At 39.0% G+C, this 18,951-nt stretch overlaps 2 protein-coding genes across 3 annotated transcripts; both read left to right on the forward strand.

Annotated features, from left to right (window-relative positions):
- Window positions 1–6,398: 6,398 nt before the first annotated feature.
- On the forward strand, window positions 6,399–9,447 carry LOC121330625 (serine/threonine-protein kinase 19-like). Of its 2 annotated transcripts, none has more exons than XM_041277270.1 (7): window positions 6,399–6,473; window positions 7,311–7,424; window positions 7,534–7,679; window positions 7,807–8,042; window positions 8,134–8,231; window positions 8,941–9,088; window positions 9,182–9,447. In XM_041277270.1, the coding sequence occupies exons 2-7, from the start codon at window positions 7,313–7,315 to the stop codon at window positions 9,225–9,227; spliced, it is 786 nt and encodes a 261-aa protein (XP_041133204.1). In that variant the 5' UTR covers window positions 6,399–6,473; window positions 7,311–7,312; the 3' UTR covers window positions 9,228–9,447. The 2 variants fall into 2 exon arrangements, with proteins under 2 accessions (XP_041133204.1, XP_041133203.1); XM_041277269.1 differs by lacking the exon at window positions 6,399–6,473 and adding an exon at window positions 6,491–6,776.
- Window positions 9,448–14,390: 4,943 nt separating this feature from the next.
- On the forward strand, window positions 14,391–18,425 carry LOC121331161 (zona pellucida sperm-binding protein 2-like). The gene is made up of 13 exons (XM_041278384.1): window positions 14,391–14,418; window positions 14,760–14,881; window positions 15,084–15,218; window positions 15,463–15,627; window positions 15,967–16,069; window positions 16,148–16,335; window positions 16,491–16,629; window positions 16,792–16,961; window positions 17,172–17,266; window positions 17,429–17,556; window positions 17,676–17,865; window positions 17,944–18,085; window positions 18,420–18,425. Exons 1-13 carry the CDS (start codon window positions 14,391–14,393, stop codon window positions 18,423–18,425), a joined length of 1,611 nt encoding a protein of 536 aa, XP_041134318.1.
- Window positions 18,426–18,951: the final 526 nt, after the last annotated feature.

Consider the following 18,951-nt stretch of genomic DNA (forward strand, 5'->3'; position numbering starts at 1 on the left):
TTGACCTGCACACACAGCAGCTCTATCTATCTACCTATCTATCTAGCTATCTATCTTCTCTTTTTTATTAGTTCTTTTTATGTGGCTGATTCAGCAGGAAATCGCATTGAAATGAAAATTTTTGTCCAGATTACCTCTTTGGAGATCTTCCTGTTTGAAGCCATAGCGAAGCGACTGCAACAACAGTGACCTATCCTTTGCAGATGGTGCAGGCTATACTGAGGGTAAGAACATTTTATTACTGAGCATTGAAACAAAAACCCAGCCACAGCAGGATCTGTATTAACTCCCTACAGAGTAAACAGGGTAATGGTTGACCAGAGGCAGATTGACAATAATAATGTAAAAGAAACCTAAAAAAAGAATGCATTAAATGCTAAAACTGGATTGTTATATGGTACCTGGTCATCAATCCAATCACAAAGCTAAGCTTGTTACCCACAAAAGCCCTTGCTTTGCACATACCAGTCATGTTGAGTATCTCATACAATGCAATGCACTTCTAATCTTTTTTTCTTTTTAGTTTGTACAGTACAAACCAGAGTCCGGAAACTGACTTATTGGAAGCATTCTGGAGGTTTTTCAATTGCTAATGGATAGAGTCCAGTAAGTAAACGGCAGGAATGATGTTGATTGAAATGATGTGAACAGTTCTTTCAATTTCTCTCTCTTTTTGCTCTAGAAAGCAGGGTGTGCTGGGCCTGTATAAAGGACTGGAAGCCAAGCTGCAGCAGACAGTGCTGACTGCCGCTCTGATGTTTGTGGTCTATGAGAAGATCGTTGCCGCCACCTTCAAGGTCTTGGGACTGTCGGGGAAGGTCAGGCACTGAGGTGTGTCTGTTCTCTGCCCAGATTAACAGCCAGCCCCAGTAATGGTGGGTTTTCTGATCCACCAGCACTGTTTTCATTCAGATCCCTCAAGTTTACAGCACTGGGAGATGTCACTACTACCTCTTTTGTGACTGGTGACACTGGGGCTGTGCAGACCTGCTTTGTTGTGTTTACTGCACTTCTAAACTGGTATATCTTGATATACTAGACGTTTGTATTTCTGTAAAACAATATAATGCTGTACCATCGCTTGTGGAGTTTTAAAACACGTCTGAATGATAGAGCAGGACACTGTCGACACAGTGCAAATACAGTGGAATGACACATACTGGGGATTTTCCAAACAAAGAAAACTGGTTATTCTGCGGCAATAAGAACCCAACAAAATCCTGCAAAACCCACTTACCAAATCAGGGTACTTGAAGTTAATTTGAGTAGCATTATGGCACTATTGAGATCTCTCTCAAATTAATCAGTTGTGTGCTAGAACAGGAAGCTAGCTGCACATGACAAGCAAGTTCTTTTATGCTCCAGCAGATGGCGCCGGTAGACTTCTGTGACAAATTTGTGGACTGTTATCCTCAGTTGCATATTTATTGTAAGGGCAAATACTGTACGTAATACTTCTTGTATCACAGTAAGAAAAAAATAGTATATTCAGAGTCCTTGTGACTCGAGTAATAGGTAAGAGAACAGATATACTACCGTAAAAGATAAAACATGATGAAAAATTTGAAAAGGGCATATTTACTACATGAATAACTTGGATTTTAGATTTTGATTACACATTGAATGGGCATGTGTTATGAGATATTACTGTAGACACTCTTTAGGTCTGAATTATGTATTTATTTTATTTGGCAGATGCCTTTATCCAAGGCGACTTGCCGGTCTTACAGGGCAGTACAGGGTTGCAATGTAAATACAGTATAGTTTACAATAAGTGCAGTAGCACTCCTAGAATGAATTTCTAAAGCATTTGATGGATATAGCCAGTGTGTCAGTTTCTTGTCATATGCTAGTCTATGCATGCTGTGAATGTCTTGGTGAATTTAATTTGGTTTTTACTGATGTGGCTGGGGTTTTAACAGATCTGGTTGCAAAGAACATTCAAGCACAGAGGAAAAATACTGTGCTGTAAAATATCTCACATGGGATGATACTGTGTGACCCACCCCCCTCCCACTTCACAAAGGCCAGAAAATCACCAGGAAAATTCACATGAAAGGCAGGTTTCCAAGAATCAGATTATTGCTTTAAAAGAGTAATGCAAACCACTATAGCACTGTTTTTTTATGTTACTTTGCATATTAAAATACAGCAGTGCAAAACAGAGTACAGAATGCCCAGTCTTTTATGTTAGCCCAAGATATACCCACTGCACCAGCAAGGTTAGCCGAGTATTCATTTAGCTCTAGGAGTTAGTAATCACTGGTTTGATCCTTGCGATCATATATAATGTATTATTATTTGTTTTTCTTTTGCACATGTCTTATTAAAATACAACACAATAAAAAATAAATAAATAAATAAATAAATAAAAAGCCTGGTGATGGGAGGGGACTTGAGATATACTATCGAATCAATCTAAGATCCAGCACAATGCCAAGACATTTATAACAGGTCATTAAACCTGTTACTAACAGGGTAGGTACCCTTTAAAATGATTTATTATTGGTGTTAATTATATGTAATAATTACATATATAATGTGTGCTGCTACTGAATCTATACACTGATATATAAGGTGTAATGTAGTGTCGTGCAAGGTGACTTGAGCTTTCAACACACAACAGTTTCTACGCCTTGAAAAATGCATTCTCAACCACTTTATCCCTGACTTGTTTCGTAAGCTCCTTGGTCTTCTTGGTTGCCTTGTAGGATCACTATGTGAGTTGCAGCTTGAAAGTCTTTACATACTTGAGGGAAATGATCTACAAGTTAAACTACTTTGAGTACATACATCATTTTGTGACCTTTCAAACAAATCATTTGCACCTCAGTTTTTCTCTGTAAATCTTATTTATGTTCTACATGCATTTTTAACTTTATCAGTGTGAAGTAGTTTGTGTAGATTGTACATGTAAAGTGTAATATGAAAGCGTCGTGGAATATGCTCAGGTGCCAACAAAATATGAAAACTTTGCAGGGGGGTGAATGCTTCTGCAAACCAGTGTATGTCCCCATTGGGGATATGAATTACTGCATCTATTCCACACACACCTGAAGTTCACAACTCAACAGTAATATCAAGGAAAGAAATACCAGACAGGTATTTGGCAAAGTTTTCCATTGACGTTTTGTACTTTTTCTAATTAGAAGGAATTCCAGAATATAATAAATAAATAAATAAAAAATCTGCACCTTACTTAAAAAACTTTTGCTGCAGAAAGACTGCTGGAGACAAGGAATTCTGTTTGCCATTTTCCTTACATACCAATCATGCAAGAAAGTACATTCAGAGTCCCTGTGAACTGAATAAGAGACATCATTAGGAGAAAAGACACACCACCATAAAGAAATAACAAGCATTTGCACATCTGAAGGCACAGGCCACATGAAACAGTGAGAAAAAGCATGGATGAATGATCATAGGAACACACTGAGAGCTCCTGTAATTCCTTACCTGTAATCATCCTTCTTTATAAAGGACAGCAAGGCATTGCAGAGATCCATAAAAATTGTGCTCATGCTGCATTCAAAAAAGACAGTTAACCAATGTGACACTTAATATTTCAGAGTCCTCACACAAAAAAAACATTTCAAATGCACTTTAGTTCCTGGCAGCAAGACTCACATTGGTTACAACAAAGTAATTATGGACTAGGGCTTCACCTTGCTCACCACCCACATGTGCATAGAGCCTAGTCAAAGCTGATGGATCAAATTAACCTTGATCAAATAAGAACTCTTGGCAGTTTCAAAAATCTCAAGCGAGACCACAAGCCCATCGTTATCTCTGAAGCCAGCAACGATTCAAGACACACAAGATAGGAAGGACTGTGCCCACCATTTCAAAAGCTTGTACCTAACAGGAAAAAGCAACCAGTTAAAATTAATAGAAACTGGAAGGAACAACTATTTACTTGTTTACTACAACTACATAAAACTGTTTTTTTGTAACAGTATTTGTTTTTAAACAGTTTTGCCTCAAAACTGTACCTTGTTTGCAGGTGCTGAAGAAAATGTTATAGTAACCTCTGCCCATACATATATTCTCATGACCGTGGGCTCTGAGTCACACTCAGAGTCAGAGTCACACTCTGCTGAAAGTATCCTCTGCTCATGGAATGGACTTGACAGGCTCTGATTATGAGAGCTGCAAGGTGCAATTTTGTGCTTCTGCCTGACAGAAAATATGACAGCGAGACTGGAGTATTATTTATTACCTGAAATACTATTTGAGAACTATCCATTTTTCGGCTTCGTTGGGAAAGGATTTGAATTTTTAAAAGCCTTAGGTGACAGCTGATCAGATACGTATTCTGGATCTACACATTTTGTATTGATATGTTCCATCTTTCCAAAGCTGGTTTAAATTGAAATTATCCACCACAGACATGCAGGCACGGGGCTAGGAGGCTGTTGACCTCTGCACGTTACTGCTTTGCTTTGGGAGGGGCAAATTTCAGCAGATGTTTTCAGCTCTATGTATTGTTAATAACCAGGTGGACCTTGACACAGGAGCTGTCATCTCTGCAGTCAAGCTCTCCAGAAAAGAACAAGGAGTGATCAGTGAGCCTGGTCTGCACAACAGCACAGAAAGCTTCAGTACAGAACAAGTTTTATTACTCTTAGGCCTGCATTCCCAAAGCTATTTACTCCAAATTGTCATTAGCACTTTTGATTGAAAGAGAGAAAAAAAAAAAAACATTACACTTCTAAAATGAATAATAAACAGCTTTAGACTACTGAGCTGCTTAATTATGGTCTGAAAATTTTATTGTGAGCGTTTTTGCTATCTGGAAAAACAAAACAAAACAAAAAAAAACAGGGTCATGACAATTTGGAGTAAATAGCTCTGAGAATCTGGCCCTTAATGTTGGAGAATAATACAGAAAACAAAAGCATACAGTTCATAAAGGAAAAGGTAATACTAACAAGAATGCCCTCTGCTTGTAGCTTTGAGCTAGTCAGCAACGGGTAACGAATTCACTGACATGTATACACCCAACTCCCAAGCCCCCTTCCTTCTTCCTCTCTCTTTGTATTTACCGGCACACATGTACTGTTCAAACTTATATCCCCAGTAGATCATTTCAGCATGTCTCTCGGTGCGGTTGTCCCTGTTCCTTCTGGCTGCTTCAGTCTCCACCTTGCTGATGTAATAGGTCCCATGGAATAGGGTCACTGCCAAGAGCCAGCCCTCATGGGTCTCATAGGGAGTTGTGAGGAATGCTCTCAGCCGACTGAATAATAACAACAATAAGATATACAATTAATCAAACCCTGTAAAGTAATTCCATACCTGTTATCTAAATGCACTGCCATTCCTCGGACTTGCATAGAGGCATCAGTGGTCAGAGAGTAATCCTACTTGGACTGATATACTGACCTTAAATATGGGCGTTGGCTGAAGGTAGGTACCCATTGAAATGTGTATTCCTCTCAATCTTTGTCACAGATTAGAAAATACAAAGAAATCTGACTAAACAGCAGACCATTCAGCAGTGTTAATACCATGAAGAGCCAGATGTTACTTACAGAGTGGACAATCCATGTGGTAAAGGTGTCTCCCACACTAAACACTGGAGAATGTGAACAGGCAACACTGGAAGACACGTCATCACTGTAATAATTTGTCTCAATTCATTTATTATTATGACTCTATGCGTTTCCTTTTCTTTTTCTTTTATATGGAGGCTGATCTGTAAATCTGTCATCAATTCTCCTCGGGAGTAAAAAATAAATAAAAATTATGTTATGTTATGTTAGCAAAGAAAAATGATTAAAGACAAAGCTACCAACACCAAGCAACACGTACTGGGGAAAGGGACACAGAAAAAAAACCTATTAATGCCATTGTGATTACTTTTTAAATCACGTTTTACAACGGGTGATACAGGTATCGTCAACCACAATCGGATCTGTCACTGGGAGCAACGTGTTTTCAAGGCCCCCATTCCCTTGGCGAGTTTGACTTTTATTCATGCATTGAGTTGTCTGACGCTTACCTGCACATACATTGCAAAGAACAAACTTTCAAATCTGAATCAAATTAACCCAGAAGAAACTCCGGAGAAAAGATGTGCACGCATCTATATGACATTGCAGATACATACAGTAAGTAGACTTAAGATTTGTCTGAGCAAGATGTATACTGTATTTCATATATTTACTACGCTGGGAACTGATAAACATTGCAACTCCAGCGCACATTACATTATACTAACGAGATCCACGAAGACAGTCTTTAAAATGATATATAAGATTATTACATATTATTATTCGTTCAGTAACGTACAGCATTATACACCTCAGACTTGCCCCCCCTTTTTTTTATCAAATCAGCCGCGACTACAATTTGGACACCACCGGAAGCACAACATTACGAGAGAGCGTAAACATTTGACGCCAAAGATCCGCGACATAGCCAACAGATAGCTGTACTAAACTCGGTGTTGTATATAAAAGCTGTGTTTAGTAAGTATTTTTTTTTATTTTTCTTTACAATGTACCGACAATTGTCTGTCCCAAACCTTTCATTATTGGGTTGATTTGGAATAAAAACCCAGTTTGGGATTCTTGCATGTTGGATTAAGATTTGGTGCACTTTGAAACGGTTCGTGTCAGATTGATTTTGAATAAAAGTTTAGCTTCAAATCTGAATTGTTGCTATTTGTACCGCGTTTGAATTCTTTAACAAAAGGGATAAAGCAAAGGTGGAATACTGCATACATGAGACAAACGGAATTCAGCTTTTATTAGTCGAATTCGCTCTTGCTTGTAAGTTACTGTAGTCTTTATTTTGCTCTTCCTTGAATTGATTTTATTGTACTTACATACCTGTTCTTGTCTGTATTGTGATATTCTGTAACGGGATATTTTATAATGTGATACGCTGTACTGTGGTAACTTGTAACAGATGTAAGTCTGCTAAGAAAAACAAGGGTCGAGAAAGGGACAGGGCTAGACACTTTTATATACACGCACCAGGAAGGGATATAGATGGATAGATAGATGGTACCAGGTTCTAGTAAACATCCAGGTTAAAATCCAGAAATATAGATCTGGTCCATTTTGGATAACACAAACTGCCACATAACCTTTCTTAATAAAGAGATGATAATTATGAGGATGGTATCTTATCCTACCATAATAATTTAAGAGATAACATTCCCTCTACATCTAACACATGTGTTGGCTAGTGATGGTAGCAGTCCTATGTCCTATATCTGTTGCACCCTCCCACCAAATTAACAAATAATATATTAATATAATGTATTGTTTTTTTGTTTGTGTGTTTGTTTGTTTTTATAGCAATGAACAGAAAAAGATCATTAGTATCTGATACTTTCAAAGTTAAAAAACAAAGGCTTGGGACAGAAAGCCGCTTTGGAGTTCAAGGAAATGGAAAAAACTCAATTTTACAAGGTAATCATTTGCAAAATATTTTAAAACGCTTAAATTATGTTCTGATATAGACGGTTTAACTGCTATTTAAAAAAAAAAAAAAAAAAAAAAAAATGTGTTTTGACTTCAGATGTGCCTCTCGACACCAAGGCAGCCCTTCAGTATCTCGCTTCGCTGTTTCCTCGCAAGCTGTTCAACGACTCCCTCCCTCCCATAGTTTTAAAACATCAGCTCTACAGCATTAAACAAGACAGAACACTGGTTGATCGGCAGTTAGTAAGAATACTTTTATTTCAATTCATTCTGTTTATGTATTACCCATTAAGAAATCTGTTTGTCTGTTCAATATGCAAAGTTGCTGCTTTCTTTGGACTGCACTAGTTTCTTTTTTCTCTGCTGCCAGAATGAATTGAAAGACCAGGGGGAAATCTTCATGTTCCAGATGGGCTTCGACACAGATGCCTTTGCAGTGGTCTTTGCGGAGGACTACAAATTAAAAGCCCTGGCTGCTGAAGCCGGACGAGAGACCTTGGGAACGGTGCAGAAATTCTTAGAGACAGTATTGCCCTCCTGCATGGACTTGAGTTTCAACAAAGATAAAATGCTCAAGACATTTTTGTTCAGGGACCAAGAAATTACGTAAGCAAATTATTGTTTTATCCAGCAAGTGTCTTGCAGAAGAAAATTGCACTTGCAAAATTTGTTTGTTGTTTCTGTCTGTTATTTTTAGGCAGCTGGTTAAGTCTGGAGTGCTCACAGTCAGGGATGCAGGGAGCTGGTGGCTGGCTATACCCAATTCCGGTCGATTTACTAAGTTCTTTATTCAAGGTTAGTTCAGCGTTGCTTAAATTATATGTAACTCAAGTAAATGCATTTGCAGTGTCGGCTTATGTTTAGAAATTTGTAGCCCAAAATACAAATATCAGCTGCAGTTCACCAGGTCTTCAAACGGGTACCCACCCGTCACATATCAGTCCTAACCGTTTATCCGTCATGATCAAGCTCTTCAGCCACGTTAGTTTGTTATTGAACATACAAGATTAGATCGGAAATTGTAGCTTCTACCAAAGGTTTCATGTATGTAGTCTGTGCGCCACCATTGCTGGTAGTATCACATGAGCTGTTCATTGTGTTGATATGTAAATTAAGGTCCTGTTCGCCTGCAGGGTGTATCAACTTCAACTCTGTCTCGATCTCCTGCCACTCAGCAGCAAATGCACGCACCCACACGGCTGATGTCTGCTCTGTCACAAGCATCAATATCCTGAATTTTCCAAACAAGGGGGTGACTGAAGCACCTTAATAAAAGCTGAATCTCAAAACAATAATTGTGAGAATATAGTAATTGTTACAGCTGTGTATAATGGTATTTAAAACAGGGTTCATGTATCCGCTGTTTTACATCTCCGCCCTGACTGGGCACACCGCAGTCAGATATGCGACAGCTTACTGTATTGCATTTTTTCACAGAATAAAGCAATGCATGGTTAATACCAAATTATTACTGATAATCTGGTGTGGTTTCCTTTCATCTCAGGTCGTAAAGCTGTGCTTGGCATGATTAAGAAGTCCACATACAAGGAAGTCTTGCAGACAGACCTGGAATGCAGAAAGATGACTTCCCATGTGAAACTTGGCATTCAGTATCACATCCATGACATCATTGGTGCAGATTTAGTAGAATGGTAAGAATGTAAGCTATAGGGACGTTTGTGACAAAGCATATTACTGGGCCATCTCCTATCGTGCCATTGACTAACCTCCCTTTTTGTCTCTAGCGTTCCAACAACTTCAGGGGTCTTACTGCGCCTGACAGACACCTGACCCCAGATACCTTCATAAAATGTATCATTTACTTCATATCTTGGACCATTTCCACTGACCATGAAGAGATATTTATTTGGTTAAGTCAATCACAACTGTACATTTATCAGTATGTTTATTTTCCAGTGTCAAATTATAAATTTGTTTGATGCCAAACATGTACAATAAAGACTAAAGTTTATTGTGGCGCTTCTAAAGTTTGGAGATTTATTTTTTATTTTAGTTTAATAAATTTCAAATAGACAAACGTTTTGATCAGTGCCTTCATTGACTAGTTTGTTATCACTTGAGCAATTGTGAATCAGTCACGTTTTTAGCATTCAGAGACTGATTTGTATTTTATTTAATTTTAAATATGTGATGCCAAAATGATATAATCTAAAGTCTATAGAAACACTTTAAAAAATAATTAATAACCAGGTTTTAGAAGGGTATCTATAGACTTTAGATCAGGGGTCTCCAACCCTGGTCCTGGAGAGCCCCTATCCAGCAGGTTTTCTAGGTGTCTTTACGTCATCAGTAGCTAAAGATCTGGAAGACCTGTTTATCTTAACTAATTAAGACAATAATTGGTTCAGTTAAGTAACAGAGATTGGTTGAAATGAAAACCGGCAGCTACAGCAGCTCTCCAGAACCAGACCCCTGCTTTAGATGTTATAACTTCTAATGTAGTTAATTGAATCTGCTAAGAGGCAATTAAATAATTTAGATCTGGTTGGAATAAAGACCAGGACTGGACTAGATCTCGAGGGCCAGAGTTGAGTACCACTGCCCAAACATATCAACACATTTGATTCCAAAAAAAGTGGATTGATTTGAGCTCAATAAGCTCAAGTCAGATGTACCCGGATGAAGGTGTTGGTCATAGTGTCAAATGATATAGATATAATTAGACTAATGCCTTGATCAGGGCAAGTTTGATGTAGTTTATCATTGCTTATACTTTATATTAAGGGTATCTATAGACCATGGATTAAACACTATGTACTCCTAGTCACTCCCATAATGAAACAATGTCACCATAGTAATATAGTTAATGCAATATTGCTTACAGGTAAGTTTAAAAGGTTCATCTAGCATCTATTTGTATCAATTTGCATCTTGTTACATTGTACACCCTATATTTCAATGCAATTAAGTAATATACTATTGTGAATAAACAAGTATTCGAAGTCAGGGATTTCTTTTAAATGTTGAGTGACAGCCGGAGCTGGAAGCACATGCACACAGCCTGTAAAAGGCACTGGACATTTTAGATGTCAAAAGGAAAATCTTAACTGGTATTCTAGCAGGAAAAACAGGTACTGTATATGCAAGAGCTCTTAAGGTTAGCATCCCAAGTTATGCTCTGTGAGAAATATTGTTGGAGTAAACTTAACAGTCCCTAGTCCCCATAATGCCATTATTTACAGTATATAGTAGCTATTTGCTAAACAAGCAGTTTCATCAGTTCAGTACAATATAGTTTCTTGGTTTTTATTAATTTAATAATGCTCATGATCCATTAATTCCAGAATTTGACACCCCAGGAATATGTAGCACCCCCTTTAAAAAGTTAAGCTTACCAATTTAAGTGAGCGCTCAAAGACAGCTACAGGGCGTGGCAAGCTGGTTACCACCTCACCTAGAACAGCAGTAGACTGAGCGCTGCCTAGACCTGAAACAAGATCACACATTAGCACCAATACAGGGGATACAGGAGCTCTTTGTGAAAGAGTAGACAATAGCAGAACCTGCATCACACCTCGTCTTCTAACTGAAGCTCTATTCGGGAATGTCTTTGCACATAAATCTAGTCTCAGCAAGGCATGGATCAAGGTTCTGCAGTGGAAATAGATCTGGAAAGAAACTAGTCTGGTAAAATTGTTTAATATCAGATATTGTAGCACTAAAAACAAACTTACAAAAAATCCCAGTCATTATATTCTCAAGGTAGACCAAGTCGAAATGCAAATTCTTAACCATTTTGAAACTACAGTGTAAATAAATCTAGAATGGAGCTAAACAAGACAACCAAGAATGCCACAAAAAACAAATTCCGGCTCACTGCCAAATACTGCATACATGTATTCAATTGAGCCCCCCCCCCCCCCCCCCCCCCCCCCCCCCCCCAGGTTTTGGGTGAGTCAAAAATACGGTTTTCGCCACAACATTATATGCCATATACGGTTCTTCGGGTCACGAAAGGAACGTGTTTTTTTGTTTTTTTTTTTTTTTTTTAAGTGAAGTGGCACATTGCAACCAACTCAATGTAAATGCCACACTCAGTAAATAACATACTCCCACCTTCCGTACTTCACACGTACCATACCCTGCTTACAATCAAAATGCATTTCCCACATCCACTGTATACTGGCACTTGAGATCGTATTGTGGATAAATTAATAATGTAGTTGTGATCTGCAGGATCAAGCAAGCAGAATGGGGGAGAGAGAGCATGAAAACATTAAAGCACAATCCCATATCTTCAGAGGGCAGAGAGGGTGACTTCATAATCTGCTATTTACTTACCAAGAACACAAATTGAACAAATCACATCAACACAGCTTGTATTCTGAGTTCTTTCAAAGAAATGGATTTTGTACTTAATTGGTTTATTTAACTTGGCATCCAGTCAGAGTAGTACATCATGCAAGGAGTACTTTTGTGGCAACTTTGAATTCACTTGTTGTAGTGGAACATTTTAAAAATGTGTTCTTTATGCCTTTCAAACATGCAGTGGATTGTATTAAGACATACATTTGCCCTATAGATTTCTATATGTACATTATTTATTCCCTTTTATTTTCTCCCATTTCTCTATACTCTATAAATCTGACTTTACATTTATTTTTCACCATTTGTTTTTCTCTCCCTTCTACCTTCGAAATGTCATTTACTGTTGCTGCTTCAATTTATATTTCCCTTCATTTTCTGTTGAATATATTTCTTTGCTGCATATATGTATTGCATTTCCTGAATTTGTTCCACTGTTTTTTGTTTCCCACAATTACTACACAACCCATTCTCATGGCTCCCAATCCTGTGTACATCATGATTTAATGCTGTATGTCCTAACCTTAGTCTATTAATATTAGTTTATTCCTCCCTGCTTTTCTCTTTCTCTATAGGTTTGTATTTCCCTATTTTTTAATGATTTTTATAATACATTCTTCCCTTCTCACTGCTTTCCCATTATGTTTGTTTAACAACAGCATTCACCTCTGCAGGACTCAAAGGTATTATTATGTCAAGTTTTTTTTAAAGTGACTTGAAATCCAGGCTCCCAGAATATATTTACCATTTTTATAGCTAGTATGTCATTACTGAATAATTTTGTAATTGATATCTATCCTGTCTCCTATTTCTGACTCTAATGCCTGTATCGACTAAGATAATCTGTAAAAATCACACTATCCTTTTCTTTAAATTCCTTTAGTTTGTCTATGGCCCTATAAGTATACTAATATATATATATATATATATATATATATATATATATATATATATATATATATATATATATATAACTATAACATGTTTTCCGAGATTTTGGATTTTTTTTTAACATATTCCTGCTCTTTTATCTTATTTTCCATTTTATTTCCTTTCTTGCTAATTATTGTAGCTAACAGTTTACATGTTTGGTTTCTTAAACACCCATTTTGGCATCAATATTGTATCTCTACTTTCCATTATTTTTATTTTCTCAATCTCCTTAATCTCTTTTGCCCAATTTGTCGTATGAAATGCAAATATTCCACCAGCTTCAGCTGCTAAAGCTGTTTATCCTCTCCATTTTAAATGTACGCCCAGAAAACAACCAACTGTCGCCCCTGTTACTACTTGTTGGGTTCCTCGGTTCCTCGACACAGCTTACAGGGCCGCCACGTAGAACCAGAAGCTTTGGTTGGATAACGATGATGAAGAGGCATGGGCAACTCCACTAGAGCAATTCTACACCAGGTTTAAAAGTTCAACTGGATTGAGGCTGTTTGGTTTAATTAAACAATCAAGGTTGAAATGGGTAAATTAGTCGAGATTTACAGCGGCTATATAAAGATTCGGAGCGTACAGCAGATATCCAGATATTTGCTCAATTGGAGTAAGGCAGGAGCTGTTTTTTGTGTTTGTTAGGCTGCCCAGCGCTCGCACGTTACAGTAGAAGCAATGGGGTAAGGTGCTGGCTGGTTGCTCTCGTTTCCTCGCACGCAAACACGTTTATGTGATTGTGTTCTCTTATTTTATTTATTTTCTTCCCATGTTACCCAGGTGGCTTTCGATTCACTCTGCCGTAGTGATTTTATTTTCCGGATGGATGAATTTAAATGTTCTGGGTTACGAAGGTAATTTTTTTGCGGTATCATTTTTTTATTATTTTTTTTTTATTTTTAGTTTGCGTGGCTGAGGTGTAACTTACAGAATTTAACTTAGTTTACTGTTCTGAAATATATCTTTCAGTCCAAGGCATTATAATCGCTTATATGGGATTATATTAGATTCCAGTGATCTGCGTTTTTTGTTTAATAAATCCAGCCCATTGTTTACTAAATGATTCCCATTGTCCTCCTTGGATCTCTCGCACTTTCTATGTATTCTTTGTAGGAATCGGTGGGAGACCGGGGACAATTGTAACGCTTTTACCTTCTCTCCATTACGCAGAGATTTGAGCTACTTTGACCAGACTCTGATACAAACAACTTGTCAGTCCCCAGGGTTATCCTGTTTTAAGAGCAAGAGGGCTTAAAATGTGAAGTGTCTGTTACAGTTGACCCCAGGGTCAGTTGTGTGGTCAGATGTAACATTCTGTGAACTCTAATTGAATGCTTTATTGAATAAGTTCAGATTTCACATGAAGCAAATTTGTTTATTTAAACTGAGCATCTTTATTGAAAAACAATTTCACAAGGCAATTTTGTTCTGTTTAAAACTAATATCCCTACAATTCTGATGCATGACTTGTTCAGTTATTTCTTTTTTACTTTAGTGCATGTGCCCAAATAGTTTATCTAGTGTGTGGAGTTAATTGCAACATGTGTTGCGGCAAAACTAAGTAATCAATTTTTATGGGGGGGGGGGAGAGAAGGAGGAAGAGAGAATGTACCCTACTAGGTCAAGTTGATTTTTGTAGCTAGTCTTGGGGCTCTGGCACAGACCTCCTCTTCCACAGGCAGACAGTAAGTGATGGCACTCTCCAATCAGAAGGAAGGAAGTGAGAAATCCAAGGTGTTACTGCCCCTGTTCTCTACTATCATAGTAACTGAATGATTTGTATTTTAAACATATACAAGGAGTCAGTCTGGTAAGACTCCTGTGCGGTTATATTAAAGTTGTCCATAAGATCTGGGCTTCTAGTAATGCAGAATGTTTTGGATCATAGGGGCTGTATCCTGTCTTCCTGACTCGATGATTTTGGAACTTCCTCTTGAAGCAGCAGCAGCAGATCATCAGCTTTTTGTTTTTGGTGGGTGTGGATAACTTTAGTGTATAAATTATAATTGTGTGCACACACACGCAGTTTTTTGGTATAACTATCTTTTTGTATTGCACCAGATCTAAACAACAAGCCCATTCAAATCAATCCAGCATACGAACTGAAGTGCCAGTATACAGTGGAGATGGTGCCAGTGTTTCAGCTGCGTGTTTGGTATAGAGCATGTGAAGTTCGGGAGCAAGTAAGACTTTACAATTTGGCATTGGGTATAAATTGAGTAACTGATCACTTGGAGCACAGCTTTTTGTCATGTATCAGCAATCTGACTGCTATTACACACTTCTGTTCAATTTTACTTTAACACTATTGTCTTGGCTGAGGGGAAACTATAATGTTTTTTTTTCACTTCTCCACAGAATAAATCCCTCTTTCTTGCTGTGCAGATAAATTACTTCTCTAAATCTCTTGGTCAAACAGTCACCAAGAAATACCAAATGGTCTGCTTGCCAACTCAGTCTGACAACCTGCAAATCTCAAGGGAAGTAGGAAAAACGCGTTGTACTCCAAGCTTCATGGAGGTTGGTAATACATCTCGTATAGCAGTACTGGGCTTTTTGATTGAAGCAATTCATGCATTCTCCCTTCTCGTCTTTGTAGGTGACGCTCCCCCAACAGCTTCCTAACTTTGATGCGGTATGACCACTTAATCCTGAAATATTCCAAGCAGTTGATAGAGCTACGATCCTGTTTACTTCAAGTTCTATCAACTTTGAATGTTCCGAAGGTGCCTGGACTAATCTCTCTTCCTGCTCTCATTTATAGATTTCTGAAACTCCCCGTGAATGGCTTGTTGATATAAATAATGGACAAACCATAACTACCATGACCTTGCTGCAGGCTCGCTCAAAAGGCTACGAGTTCACTGTTGCCAACAACCTGATGACTGTCCGAGCATACTTTACAGCTACGGGAATCCAGGAATTTGGGGTATGCAACGTGTGTCTGTGGCATCTGTAAAGTTAGTCTTTGTAGCAGAGATTGATCAATGACTCCATTGGTATTGCAGTATGAACTGAAAACAAGATTACTCCTGTAGGGTGGCCTTCAAAGGGGACATCGGTCTATTCAGAATAATGCATCATTTGACATTGGTCTTTTTTTGAAACAAATTTGCTTTGGCTGATGCAGTTAAGCAAGTTCCCAGCTACATGCTTGTTATTAGCAGCGAACTCTGCAACTTGGGTAATATGAGACTAGAACCTGTTGCCACATTAGGACTGTCTGGGTTTAATATCGAATGCCAATAATGTTTGTTTTAACTTCTAGCAACTCCCGTCGGACAAGGTTCTCTACCTTGCAGACCTCACGCTGAAGTATGATTCTGGCTTTGGAAAGATCACAATACTTGTATTAATGATCTGTGTACCTGGTAAGCAACTCCCTCTGACCTCTATGAGCTTTGTATGGTGTTTTGTGTTCTAGTTGAATGTTGATTTATCTTTTCTAGCTCCTGTGAGGTGTAACAGAATGAACGTTATCATTGAGGTCCCCTCCTTTGTTGGAACGTTCACTAATTTGGCGATTGGGACACGTCTGTACCTTCCGTCATTGCCATCCTCAGACCTTTCTATATCCAGTCAACAGAACATGTTGCGCATCACTGTGCCAAAGAGATATCCCTTGGCTCAGACCATGGTAAAGCATTGCATGAGGAATCTTTCCCACTGACAAGCCTGTTCAGGAGCTGTGGGGGGGGGGAGTTCTTGCCCCTACTTTTTGAAAGCCACCATTCTCCACATCTTGTAAAAGCTGTGGAGAAACTACATTTTGGGCTTGCTTATTTCTTGCAGGCTTGTCCTCTAGGGTTCCTAACTGGTGTGAAGACTGTCTTGCCAGACACGAAACTGACTTTTAATGTGAGAGGCACCCAGACTTCCATGACTTTCACACCTGTTTGCCCATGTGAGATGAAAGGGGCAGATCCTGAAGGCGAGTCCCTATTGAACAAGAATCAATCTGAATGTAACTTTGTTTAAAATGGAGTGTTGCTCAATGTGGTAGCTTGCTCTCAGTTTCCAAATATCCAGCCTGTCAGAATAGGAAATGTAAACCTGTTGGCCACTTTCCCAACAAATTGTTTCTGTGCAATAGTGCTTTGCCAAGATGGCTTCATGGATTTTGAAGTGAGGAGCAATGATACCCTGCCACCTCTGGACCTGAGCACCGTACGACTGAGGGATCCAACATGCAGCCCCTCCGTTGCTTCCAAAGACAGCCTTCTGTTCCACGTTCCCTTAGCCAGCTGTGGCACAACATCAAAGGTGAAGTTTAGGCCCTTGCTTTTATCATTTAAAGCAAACCAGAACTAGGCTTAGATATGGGCTTTGGTGATCTGCCTATTTTGCCATGTCCTCCGATTGCAAGCTCTGACTAGGCTCCCATTAAAACCGCAATGGCTTAAACCAAACAATCTGATCAAATGCTCAAACAGCTATTGTCTGAAATGGGTTTAAGTTTAACTACTTTCACAGGTGGTAAATGGCAAGCTGGTTTATGAAAATGAGATCCGTGCACTACTGAAAGATCAACCTTTATTGGGAGTAATTACAAGAGACAGCGAGTATGTGTAAGTTTGCCCTTTACTTGATCTGTTGGCACTTTTGCTGTGAGAGTGGATTTGTAACTGTTGCCCCAAAGAGTATCTATTGGTATACAACTGACAGTTGCATACAAATTGATACTCTTGCAGTTGACCAGTATTCAAACAGATTTTGTTCCCCCCCCCCAGGTTGACTGTGCAGTGCTATTATGATCACACAGCTGATGCAAATCTAATTGTGGATGTGAAGACCAATGCACCCCCTCCTCCTGCTGTGGAACAAGGAGACTTAATTGTTGTGCTTCGAGCTTACCCAGGTGTGATGGGTCCAGTCGGTATTGCATGACTACACAACCATATCATTACCAAGTCCAAAACCACCCCTGATTGGTTGGGTGCATTACTTTGGTCACCAATGTCTTTCTCCTTTTCTTAGATGTTCTGTACAGAACTCCCTATAGAGACCAGGCTTACCCTGTAGTGAAATATCTGAGGGACCCCCTTTATCTGGAGGTGCAGGTGCTGAACAGACTGGACCCAAACATCAAGCTGGTTCTGGATGACTGCTGGGCAACTGGATTCCCTAGCCCAAGCTCCTTGCCTCGCTGGAACATCATTGTTGATGGGTGAGTCCATACATCCCAAATTGTTGCAAGGAAACCCTGCACAGGCAGACTTCTAAATCTGCACCCTTTCTCTTCCAGCTGTCCATATGATGGAGACAACTACATGACTGTATTCCATCCCATGTCTGAGTTCCTTGGAATTCCATTCCCAAGCCACTACAGGAGGTTTGAGGTGAAGATGTTCACTTTTGTCTCTGGAGGAGTACTGCAGGCTAACTCGGTAAGATCAATGCTAATGGTAAACCAGCTTGAACATATCAGTCTAGTAGAGAGATGTTCAAGAATGGATTTAAGTGTATGTGACTGCTTAGTTTGTGTGTTTCGTACTAGAATGACCTTTTAACCCTATACAAGCCTCTGTGCCACTTTTCCAGATCTATTTCCACTGCAGCACCTTGATCTGTGACTTGCTGAAACCAGACTCCGATTTGTGTGCAAAGACCTGCCCGAGTAGAGCTTCAATTAGGAGACGAGGTACGATGCAGGTTCTACTGTTGTCTACTCCTTTTCGCAAAGAGCTCCTGTGTTGGTGCTGATGTGTGATCTCGTTTCAGGTCTAGGCAGCGCTCGATCCACTGCTGTCCTGGGTGAGGTGGTAACCAGCTTGCCAGGCCCTGTAGCTGTCCTTTGAGTGCTTCCAGAACAGGCAAGTATCTCCTAATAGCATTGCAGCAGTGTGTCCCGTACAGACTGACTACTTTTTTTTTTATTCCTTTTTACATTTGTTAAGTGGTGTGCAGATCTAGAAATCCAGTACACTTTGTATGCCTTTTGCCCAAATAGCTCAGTAAACCAATGGTCTGTTGCAGACCTAGTTATGCTCCTATTGGCCTGTCCTGATTTTTAGCCAGACTACCAGTGGGGTGCATTTTATCCAATACAGTATTGATTTCAACTACAGTAGTTTTAATCAACACTTTTTTTTTTACTCTGCAGGTTTCACACAAGGCCTAGGCAAACTGCTTGTGCATTTCAATGAGGCTCCTGTGTAAATGGTAAAAATAAAATGCTCACAAAGTCTCTGATTTGTCTGGTAGTGGGTGTGAATTTTGTTTGTCATCCCTTTTTAAATTCTTTCCTGAAATG

This window comes from Polyodon spathula, chromosome 18, assembly GCF_017654505.1.
Source record: "Polyodon spathula isolate WHYD16114869_AA chromosome 18, ASM1765450v1, whole genome shotgun sequence".
NCBI classification, from domain to species: domain Eukaryota; kingdom Metazoa; phylum Chordata; class Actinopteri; order Acipenseriformes; family Polyodontidae; genus Polyodon; species Polyodon spathula.

Bases quoted from the DNA above. Each gene is read 5' to 3' on its own strand.
- LOC121330625 (XM_041277270.1), top strand. From the start codon at position 7,313: ATGAACAGAAAAAGATCATTAGTATCTGATACTTTCAAAGTTAAAAAA. The intron at 7,425-7,533 runs GTAATCATTTGC...TTTTGACTTCAG, and splicing joins AAAAAACTCAATTTTACAAG to ATGTGCCTCTCGACACCAAG. The intron at 8,232-8,940 runs GTTAGTTCAGCG...CTTTCATCTCAG, and splicing joins TACTAAGTTCTTTATTCAAG to GTCGTAAAGCTGTGCTTGGC.
- LOC121331161 (XM_041278384.1), top strand. From the start codon at position 14,391: ATGGCACTCTCCAATCAGAAGGAAGGAA. The intron at 17,557-17,675 runs GTGTGATGGGTC...TCCTTTTCTTAG, and splicing joins TGTGCTTCGAGCTTACCCAG to ATGTTCTGTACAGAACTCCC. The intron at 17,866-17,943 runs GTGAGTCCATAC...TTTCTCTTCCAG, and splicing joins TGGAACATCATTGTTGATGG to CTGTCCATATGATGGAGACA.